This window comes from Takifugu rubripes, chromosome 16 (assembly GCF_901000725.2).
Source record: "Takifugu rubripes chromosome 16, fTakRub1.2, whole genome shotgun sequence".
NCBI lineage: Eukaryota > Metazoa > Chordata > Actinopteri > Tetraodontiformes > Tetraodontidae > Takifugu > Takifugu rubripes.
In genome coordinates this window covers 13,495,198-13,506,875 of record NC_042300.1, presented here as the reverse complement: position 1 = coordinate 13,506,875, position 11,678 = coordinate 13,495,198, and the positions used below count along the sequence as shown (strand labels likewise).

The window sequence follows — 11,678 nt, the reverse complement described above, 5'->3', positions numbered from 1 at the left end:
TCTTTGTGAAACTACACATTTACTTTCAGGAATAACTGTGTATAAAACTTACAATATATTGGTAAAACAAAAAACCTTTAGAAGTAGAACCCAGTTGTTCTGCGCACAAGACTGACTAATGTCCATATTAATGAAAAAATGAAAAAAATTCCAATAACAGCAAGGGAGAACACTGCTAGACAACATACACCTTAAATGTACATTAAAGAATAAAATGTTCCAGCATATTTAATGGAAAAGAAAATAGATTTATATTGTTAGGTGTCATGATACACACAAGAATGTAAACAAAAGTTTATTGAAATCCCCAAATTGCACCTTAAAACGTATGAATGACATTAAAAAGGCTGAGATTTGATTTGCAATGTTACTTCCGATGTGATGAAGGCAACAGTGTATATTTGGCATCACACTAAAGCTTTTCCTTCTGTGAAGAGCAGCTGCCTGTTGAGGAAAAATGCTTTTTTAGGTGGACAACAGTCTTCTCTGTGTCTTTTTGTGCCTCGATGATAAATGGATAAGCTCGTTCTCCCCTCTGGAAGTCTTCACTGAAGACTCAGCAACACCAATGTTGCTGAATATTCAGCTTTCCAGCTTTTTATGCAACTGTGATGATTTTACGACTTCAAGAAGCTCGTGGAGGAATCCCAGCTGCTGTGGCAGCTTCGGGATGCTGAAGGGTTAGACAGCACAGGTCACACCAGCATCCTCTACATGGCCACAGTTAGTTTTGGCCCAGCCAGGAAACTTGCACTGGTGGATGGTGTCTTCAGTCCCTGTGCAGGCAACATCATCCATCCAGATCAGACCAGTACCTGCACACAGAAACCATTCAGTGGGGGATTTCAGTGGACTTTTACACTCAGACATGAGACATTACCAAAAGAATCTGACCAAAGTAAAAGTGCTTGTTAGGTACATGTTCTCCTTTGGGAGTACTCCTCTGGCCTGACTCCTTATCACTGCAGTCAGTGCTGCAACAACAATTTATTGTGCTTAAATCACTCTTAATGAAGTGTTTATGTTCCCTACTCTGTTTACAGTGTTTACAGCCACCAAATGGGTTGTTTTTTTGTTTTAATCACAAGGTTGACACATATAAAGTTAAATTGTGCTGTTGAGTAAAGATTTATTAAGTTCACAAAAAACAAAAGAAAAACATGCTCTTTAGGAGCGAGTTCTTTTTAAATCCCCATATTATATCGATTTTTTCAGGGTCAAATTCTGTTTTTGTTTTTATTTTTGTAGTTTCTAGGACCAAAAGACATTTAAACCAATTGAGTATTTTCTATTTTCCTGAAGCGGTGCAGTATAATACACATTTAACAGAGCAAGATAACTACTTCAGCGCATTTCCTTCACCATTATTAGCATCAAATGTAGGCAATTATATTTTATTTGTGAAGAAAAACAAACTCACATCATGGAATTAAGTAATGTAGATATGAATGATGGCACTTCAACAAAACCACCAGCAGAGGGCTTCAATTTCTATAGCATAGCACTTAAGTGCTATTTCTACTATTTTATCCCATTTAATGATAATCAAGGCATAGATTTCGATTTTTTACCTAAAGATTCAAGTCCTTATGGTGAGTAAACTAGAGTAATCTGCAATTCTTCTGACTCCATGCAGTTGACATATCACAGTCCTATAGCAGCGGTCAAACAATACACCTGTAAAAAAATGTGGTTACATGCCGCTTGATCACCATCTTTTCATGTTGGACAACTGTGACTGAACTTATATTTGTACGATATTTAACAATGCAGCAGTATAACTGAGAGCAGATAACATTTGATGGCACTCACATGATGATGCAGTTTAAGGCTACAGAAGCAGCTTTGGTTAGAAGAGCATCCGATTCATTCGTCATACATTTGAACAGCATCTGGAGTTTGTGGCTTTGCTATAAATCACAACTGCGAATCCCTCATGGGATGTCTCGGAGATAAAAAGACAAATCCCAAATTAGAGGTTGACCTCAGGCTGGGAGCCTCACGAGACTGCTCATAAATTATTTGAAGCAAAACTCACCATTGTTCTGTTTTATTTCCTCCAACAAGGTAAAGGGATGCTCAAGGTTTGGAACATAGAGAAACGGTAAATTATTACCGTGGTGGCAACAGTGGGAAAGTCTTTTTAAAATACCTGATGAATAAACTGTGTCCATCCAAATCTGACCTGCGCACCGTAATGTCAGATAACAATGGACACAATGAACACTTACCAGATCTATACTGGCGTTGGTTAAGCAATTTTTTTCACTAATAAATAAATTGAAAACATTTCTTGGGTGTTCTTTCTTGATGCATCACTGTTCCCTTAATATTTTTCTGAGTTATTAAGAGAAAACTAACTTCCTGATGGGATAAATCACTGTGCCGGGGAGTATTGGTGACACATTTTTACAGTGCATTGTGGGCACTATATAGGGTACAGCATTCACCACTTAACATTTGAAACCCCTAGAAAGTGGCGTACACCCTAGTTATTGCAGTACAAAGGGTATAGGAGGTGTTTTGGACAGAGCTCCAGGGTGAGAAAGCCTCAGTGATCTGAGACGGGCCACAGGACATCCTAGAGGAATCATTTCCAGTGGGCTTCAATCAGAACAACAAAAGTAAAGCAGCGTTTGACTGCTGTGCTTCTCACCTCTGCAACAGTTCCTGAACACCTGAGTTCTGCTTCAATCAGGCCCCAAACCTGTATTGCTAACTGCAGCTTTCTCTTAGAGGTTTAACCTATGCTTTCATGCACTTTTATTTACCTTTTTTAAAAATCTATAATGACTTTAACATATAATTCCAACTTTAATGTCTTAATGTTTTTATTATTGTAGTTCCCACTGTATTCCTGCGCCTGTGTAAAACACTTGTGTAGGAAGACCCGTGTTAACTGTGTGGTCCAGAATTCTAATGCATTACTAAAGGTATATTGAATATGTTTCTATTTCTTCTGTCTGACCATATAATGCAATATATCCTGCTGCCATAACATAAAGAAAGTAGCGTTTTCCACATTTGTGTATTTCGAGAAGGCCAATCACGTACTCTGGGTGGGAATGAGGTGTATCCTTGAAAATACACAAGGCCCAGCGGGTCACCGACCATAAAATTGTTCACTCTGGGGTTTACTTCATGCAAACTAGATTTATGCCACTGAAAGAGCAGAAACACCAAAAAGACTCGGAATGACATGTCCTACTTTTATGGCACAATTTTCATCGAAAGATCAGAACTTTCTTTAATTGTTCGGACTAAGTTTCCGATTCTGCAGGGAATGGCTGGACTTGGATCTTTTTAACGATGAAATCTAACCCTCTGTAAGCGGTTGTCCTTTCACATCCGTGTCTCCTCACTGATTACAGGCTCTTCCTTGGTATTATTGTGATGAGACATTAAAATTTCTTAACTGTGGTTTAGATCAGCCAGGATTCCTCAGGAACGTTTGGGCTTAGAGGCTTTAGGGGAAAACACGAACATTCAGGTCATGAAATAACCTAACAAAGAGTCTGGACCCATGACAAAGGTTATCACCACACACTGGTGCAGATTCATATGGATGACCTGAAAAGAACTGAGCTGTCAAATGATTAAAATGTAAAATCAGATTAATCACAGAGTACCTGCTTAATCATAACTAAAAAATCACTTCAAATTCCAATTTCCTCTATTTTTTGCGGGAACATTAAGATAAATGACAACAGGGAGATTTATACAGTTATCCAGACATGAAGCCTGAATTTCAAGCCCAAACTAGCACATTCTTGAACCTTGTTCAAGGGTCCTTCCTGTTAAAGGGGATCTTTTCCTGCTGCTGTTGCTGGGTTGAGGGTCAAACTCTGGGCTTCTGAACAGCGCCGTGAGAGGGAACGTGGTGGAGTCACGTTGGTACCGTTCGCTCGCTGGTGTTCGTCACACCTGCAGCTGGTCACCAATCAACACTTCAAAGTCTGATCGTTTCGTCGGCTTTGTGGTAAATGTGGGTCAATAGTATCTTCTTGTGATTCCTACTTTTGAATAACTTTCTGCATTTTCTCACGTCTCCTCCTAGGTCACCATGCGCCCGTCATTCGGAGGAACGATCTGCACTTCATGCACATCACTTTTTCACCACACCATTAAAGTCTTGTTTAAACACCGTCAGCTGTTGTTTGTCTGCTAACGGGTCCAGCCTGGACTGTGTAGCTTACAGTATCTACATACACATGTATAGGCAGGAAGGGACAGTTAAATGTTATGAAACATGATTAAAGTAGTTTTAGAGTGTAATTCTGCTCAGGTGAATAACATGAATGTTTTAGAGCCTGCTGCCTAACTGAAGATGTCAGAAAAGTGTTCCAAATGACTAAAACAAGCACATTCCTTCTAGATGAGATACAGCAGGTGAAAGGTCAAAGTTTAGTTTGGCCTTTTTCTGGCCTCTAGTGACGTCGGGGTGCACAGCTGAAGTTTGAACATGCAGGTGAGGTCAAGCAACTCAAAAGCAGCTGTGATAAGTACTTTGTTGAAAGAACATCTGTTTCAACATACATAGAAAGCATGTTGAACGCGCCAGGAACCATAAGTATGTTGCTGCACCTTTTATTGTCCAATCAAAATGTTTTTCCTCTTAGAATCAGCTTCATAACAGCGATTCTACATTTATTTTCTATTCTAGAACCTAGCACTGGCTATAATGGTGATGCTAACGTACCCTATTACATGGTCATAATTTAGCTTCCATGGAAAGGAATAAATCGTCACTATTGTGCGTGTGATGATCTTTTCCTACCCCGCCCGAAGCGTCCAGTCTTATGCACCTCTGTAGCTCCCTGGTATCCCAGCATCCTACAGATCACATCTCCATCCTTTTTATCCCAGGCATCATCACACACCGTTCCCCACCGACGCTCATGGAAAACCTCCACACGACCCTCATGGGGACCTGACCCATTCACCAGCCGCACCAGGGTGTCCTCCACTGTAACACACAAGCAGATTATCATAATAATGTGTGAACATAAGTTGCCTGACAGACAGACACGTCACTGATGTGTTTACACTGGATTTCCTGGAGACAACATCACTCTGCGTCCTGTTCTCCATGTCATTCATGCTAGCTTGTGTATGGTGCTGTACATTAAAGGTACTCAGCCTGGTCATGAAAAGAAGCAAAGAGAATGTTCTGAATGTCTTCCAACCCTTTTCAAACATGCTGCTCAAGATCGACAAATTAGATTTGACATGTATTCAGATGCTGGCAGAGTTGCATATACTGTACAGTGATCCCTTGTTTATCGCGGGAGTTGCGTTCCAAAAATAACACGCGAAAAGTGAAATCCGTGAAGTAGTCAGCTTTATTTTTTTTTATTATTTTACAATGCAATACTGAACTATAGAATGAAACCAAAAATCAAAACCTGTTTTAAAGCCCAAAATTTGTTTAAAACAATAATTTTAATCTAGTAATACAAGGTTGGAAACATGGTCACTGGCGTATTTCAGTCCCAGCTGAGCCTCTTCGTCCTGACTCCGCTCCGCTGGAGCGTCTGTTTCTACTGAAGGCGCAGGAGTCTTTCTCCGAGAGAAGAACATTGTTATGGGTAGTTGTTGGCGCTCTTTCTTTTTCTGAGCAAGAAGATTTTTATAAACGGATATGCCACCTTCGATTATATTTGAGAACTGCAATGAACGACTCGCAAAAAAGGGGGATCACTGTATATCCAACAGACATGAGAGAGGTTTGAGATTATTATCCAAAACCAAGGTACAGTATGAACATCAGTCCAAATATTTAACAACACGTCAAAAGATCAAAAGCTGCGTCTACCAAAAACATAAACATGCCTATAAAAGGGTGTGGCGTTGTTTTGTCCAATAACATTTCAGTCCAATAAAAAACACAAACGGAAAGATAAATTCAAATATATACATACTATAAGCCAGGCGATTAGCTCTGCACAATTAAAACACAAAGCAGTGAGAATGTGTTGGCATCTTTGTAGATATTCTGATGCACTTTAAAAGACTACAAAGGTGCCACTAAAACAACAGTGATAGATCCAATGTCATACAATTGCCTGGATTAAAAAAAGAAAAGATGTTTAAATCATTTTAAGATTAACAGCCCAGACAGGTGATATCAAAGTGTATGGGTGCCTGAACGGAACATCTGCTTTTTTCCCAGGTGGCATCAGGGTGAGTCAGAACACTGACTGGCTATTGAGCTTCCCAAAAGAATGCGTGAGAATTCTGAACCCACAGAAGTCATGAAGAAGCAAATCAAGAAGGCACAGACGGATCACAGCCCGGTCAGGCGTCACACTCCAAATGTTTTGACGATTGTTGCATCTGGAATCAAGTTATAGCCGTAATATTTGTATATTCACCAGCATCACTGTCTGCTTATTATCATGGACGGACACTTTTAAATCTACCGTTTAAGCAGTTGTGGCTTCTGATTTCCCATCTTGGCTCATATTTCCTGTTAGGGTTAGGGTCCTTCCCAAACAGACATAAAGTGTCTGTTTTAACTATGCAGGTTCATTGCCAGGAAAAGTGTCCTTCTTTACTTTTTTGCTAAGGTTAGGCTAAGAAAACCCATAAAATCAAGATTACGTCATTCATTTATTTAGAATGAATAAATGAGGATTAAAATATTGGAAAAACAGAAGAAAGGTTTCCCAGGAAGTAGACTAAAATGTCCGTTTGTGCCTGTATCTATCTTCCAAATGTTACCGTGCTCGCATGTTTAAATCCACACAGGATATGACTCACCACTTTTTCACGTCTTTAACATTCTCACTCAGTCTTCCTCCCTTCCCGATGTCCCAGAGGCTCACACTGGGGCAACTGGGAGGAGGATTGAGGCTGCACATGCACACTTCACTCCTCAGAGATAATGAAAACCATACAAACACACCCCGTGGACAACAATGTCTCACGAACAGTTGGACAGCAGCACATGGGACATGTGATGAATTGTTAATCTAGTAAACATGGACTTGATCTGATCTGATCCTCAGAGACAGGATCACAAAAATCCCCGAAACTTTTTGGATAAAAACAACTGGACTTGTGTGTTATTTCCAAGAGACGACTATTTATTCTCCCCCAATCCTGCTCTTCATCTGCCAAATGCAACGTACTTGTTGGAAATCCAACATGGTTTCGGATCAAGGGTGAAACCACAGAGCAGACGAATCCAAAGGAAATGAAGCAAGAGATACGACTGGTCTACTTCACTGTCAAACATTTTAAAATTCGATTTTTGGAATAAAAGAAAAAGAAATCTAACCCTAGGATATTTTAAAACAATTGGTTTGGATGATACGCATTATAACTGTCCCCTGTCCCGGTTGCCAGTCCAACTCCCGAGCGGAGGGCGCTTCATGGTCCTGCATCCCAAACGTGTTCTTGGAGGGTTATTTGAATTTTGACATTATTTACATTATTTATTTTGCATATCACATGGTGAGGACCCGGACGGGAGCCCCTTCTGGTTGGGATCTATTCTGGAAATGTTGGGTTAGAGTGGCTGACAGTGATCACGACTCCAAAACGCCGCTTATTTAAAGAAAACTACAGATTCAGATTAAAAAAATTGAAAACCCTAAAATTCAGATTAGGAGCATTATTAGATTATTAATGGGAATGTTCTGCAAACCTCAGGCTTCCAGCGTCGCTGCAGCAAAACAACCGTGTTGTCAATAGCTGAAAGAGGCCAGAGCACAGTCGCCTCTATTGCTAATGTTTGTCTGGGTTAGGGTTAGAAAGCAACGATACGGACCAGACACAACTACTTCACCATGACCATTAACCAACTCCATCTTTACTTTATTTCCTTCTTTTACTTTCCCTTTTAGTTTTCTTCTTTAAACTGTTGTGTTGCCTTTAGCTTTGACACCAGTTTCATTTAATTGCACGTGCAGTCTGGCAGACATAGACACACTTTGAAACCACCTTTAATGAGCTCTGCAGCGTTTTTTTGAGATGTTTTGGGATCTTTTTACTGAATGGTGGGTTTATGGCACTTTCCCATTTGTTCCACTCTGCATCCAGAACCTCCACAGTTCACCAATTAATGTGTTGTGAACGGATCAAACTGTCAAATAAAAGTCAAAGCCTGACTCACCACAATGTGTCTGTGTTTATTCAGAAATAAATGTGATGTAAAAACATCCGTCATCAGATAATTATCTCCAGAGAACCACGTCAGGAGTTAAAACAAAATTTCAGTCTGCTTGAGTTGAGCTTCTATAGACACAGTAAGATGAGGGCAAATGAGGGCAAATTCATTTGACTGCTAAAGTCTGAAGTGATCAGGACAATCGTTTATATCTGCACATGTGAGGCAGCTCAGGTCTACAGTAAAGCAGTCTGTCAAATATTTAGCAGCACTTAAAGTTGGACCCTCGAGGTGTACATAAGTGCCATGAGCTGGTCTCTAACCCTGACCATAACCCTGACCCATATCCCTCTGACCCATAACCCTCTAACCCTGACCCTCTAACCCTAACCCTCTAACCCTGACCCTAACCCATGAGCTGGTCTCTAACCCTGACCATAACCCTGACCCATATCCCTCTGACCCATAACCCTCTAACCCTGACCCTCTAACCCTGACCCTCTAACCCTGACGCTAACCCATGAGCTGGTCTCTAACCCTGACCATAACCCTGACCCATAACCCTCTAACCCTAACCCTAAAACCCTAACCCTAACCCTCTACCCCTAACCCTCTAACCCTACCCTCTAACCCTAACCCTCTAACCCTGACCCTCTAACCCTGACCCTCTAACCCTAACCCTCTAACCCTGACCCTCTAACCCTAACCCTCTAACCCTGACCCTCTAACCCTAACCCTCTAACCCTGACGCTAACCCATGAGCTGGTCTCTAACCCTGACCCATAACCCTCTAACCCTAACCCTCTAACCCTGATGCTAACCCATGAGCTGGTCTCTAACCCTGACCCATAACCCTCTAACCCTAACCCTCTAACCCTGACCCTAACCCATGAGCTGGTCTCTAACCCTGACCATAACCCTGACCCATATTCCTCTGACCCATAACCCTCTAACCCTGACCCTCTAACCCTGACGCTAACCCATGAGCTGGTCTCTAACCCTGACCATAACCCTGACCCATAACCCTCTAACCCTAACCCTCTAACCCTAACCCTCTAACCCTGACCCTAACCCATGAGCTGGTCTCTAACCCTGACCCATAACCCTCTAACCCTGACCCTCTAATCCTGACCCTCTAACCCTGACCCTCTAACCCTAACCCTCTAACCCTGACGCTAACCCATGAGCTGGTCTCTAACCCTGACCCATAACCCTCTAACCCTAACCCTCTAACCCTAACCCTAACTCTCTAACCCTGACCCTAACCCTCTAACCCTGACCCTAACCCTAACCCTAACTCTCTAACCCTGACCCTAACCCTCTAACCCTAACCCTCTAACCCTGACCCTAACCCATGAGCTGGTCTCTAACCCTGACCCATAACCCTCTAACCCTAACCCTCTAACCCTAACCCTCTAACCCTGACCCTAACCCATGAGCTGGTCTCTAACCCTGACCATAACCCTGACCCATATTCCTCTGACCCATAACCCTCTAACCCTGACCCTCTAACCCTGACGCTAACCCATGAGCTGGTCTCTAACCCTGACCATAACCCTGACCCATAACCCTCTAACCCTAACCCTCTAACCCTAACCCTCTAACCCTAACCCTCTAACCCTGACCCTAACCCATGAGCTGGTCTCTAACCCTGACCCATAACCCTCTAACCCTAACCCTCTAACCCTGACCCTCTAACCCTGACCCTCTAACCCTGACCCTCTAACCCTGACCCTCTAACCCTAACCCTCTAACCCTGACGCTAACCCATGAGCTGGTCTCTAACCCTGACCCATAACCCTCTAACCCTAACCCTCTAACCCTAACCCTCTAACCCTGACCCTAACCCATGAGCTGGTCTCTAACCCTGACCCCTAACCCTCTAACCCTAACCCTCTAACCCTAACCCTCTAACCCTGACCCTAACCCATGAGCTGCTCTCTAACCCTGACCATAACCCTGACCCATATTCCTCTGACCCATAACCCTCTAACCCTGACCCTCTAACCCTGACGCTAACCCATGAGCTGGTCTCTAACCCTGACCATAACCCTGACCCATAACCCTCTAACCCTAACCCTCTAACCCTAACCCTAACCCATGAGCTGGTCTCTAACCCTGACCCATAACCCTCTAACCCTAACCCTCTAACCCTGACCCTCTAACCCTGACCCTCTAACCCTGACCCTCTAACCCCTGACGCTAACCCATGAGCTGGTCTCTAACCCTGACCCATAACCCTCTAACCCTAACCCTCTAACCCTAACCCTAACTCTCTAACCCTGACCCTAACCCTCTAACCCTGACCCTAACCCTAACCCTGACCCTAACCCTCAGGGCAGCAGAGTGGAGTTATGTGCGTATGAAAGCTTATCCTTTCCAATTTCTCTGGTGATGCATCAACTGTTCACTGGAAATCAGAAATGTTTGCGGTGTTCCAACAAAGGTGGCTGTTTTTCCCAGCACAGGAAAACTAGAGGGTCTCGTTCACTAGCCGAATCATTCCCCTTGCAAGGATGAGACACGGACTCTTTCTGTCCCATCACAAGTCATGATGCAGCATGTTTAGGATTCCATGAAATATTCCTGCTGCCCAACAAAAACTGTGCAAAACTTCAATGAGAATTTAGACTCAACAGAAAATGAACCAGGACAAAGTTTATGCCACATAGACATTAGACGACATGCTTGCAGGCATGTCGCTCTGTATCGACGTATGTTGGAAATAGAGATGAACGCAACAGTCTGGGTCCATTTACTCTGGCTCCTTTACTGACATCAAAGCTTTCACCACCACATGTGTTTGATCTGCTCACTTGCGTAACATTCAGGATCGCCTCTGCTCAATGTTGAACATGTGGACCAACATGAGCATTTATCACAGACGGCAGTGGTCTGGGGTTGCCGTGGCGATCCGTCATTTCTTTCCAAGCCTGTACTGTACACTGACCCAAGGCACACATCCATGACTCAAGTCCTCTTGGGGTCGGGACAGCTTGGCACCTGGCAGATCATTCTGAGGGCTGACAGACTCAGTAGCTTTGTCACTCACATGAAATCTTAGCCGGCTGTAAATGATGTGAGGATGGAAGTGATCTGTGACAGCACCTCGATGGGCAGAAATGGGCTTCAGACGGTTCGGAACATGTGCTCAATGAGAACAGCACATCATTGCTCATCACATGGAAGCAGGAGGGGAGTTGTATATTAGTGGGACAGGAAACTTCTCACCGGTGGTTGTTTCATAGATAGATGGGGGATCCACATAAACACGTCATGTTTTAAGAAGACGTGATCCACGAATGATAAGAGTGAAGCCAAATCAACCCTCTCACTCAACTTTGTTTGCAAAGGTTTTGAAACAAGACGCTGCCGCTTGAGGGTGAAAAACAGCTGCTAATCCACTTTTCTAGCCAAACACCATGCTAAACGTTGCTGGTTTAGTTAGGCAGGAAAGCATATTTGGGTTCATTAATAAGTTTTAATAAGTTAATCATCTTGGTTACCATAGTTAATACTTTATTGCAAACAAGTGTTCAAATTTTCATTTCTCAGATAAAACTGT

General features: G+C 42.7%; 1 protein-coding gene across 4 annotated transcripts in view; it reads right to left on the bottom strand.

The window, feature by feature from the left end:
- The window catches only part of scara5 (scavenger receptor class A, member 5 (putative)), a 58,700-nt gene continuing 47,022 nt past the window's right edge, over positions 1-11,678 (bottom strand). For all 4 annotated transcript variants that reach the window (XM_029849185.1, XM_029849184.1, XM_029849188.1 and 1 more), the window contains 2 exons: positions 4,778-4,966; positions 1-815 (listed from right to left, as the gene is read on the bottom strand). In XM_029849185.1, the coding sequence (XP_029705045.1) occupies positions 682-815; positions 4,778-4,966 (323 nt within the window). In that variant the 3' untranslated portion in view covers positions 1-681. The remainder of the gene's footprint in view (positions 816-4,777; positions 4,967-11,678) is intronic.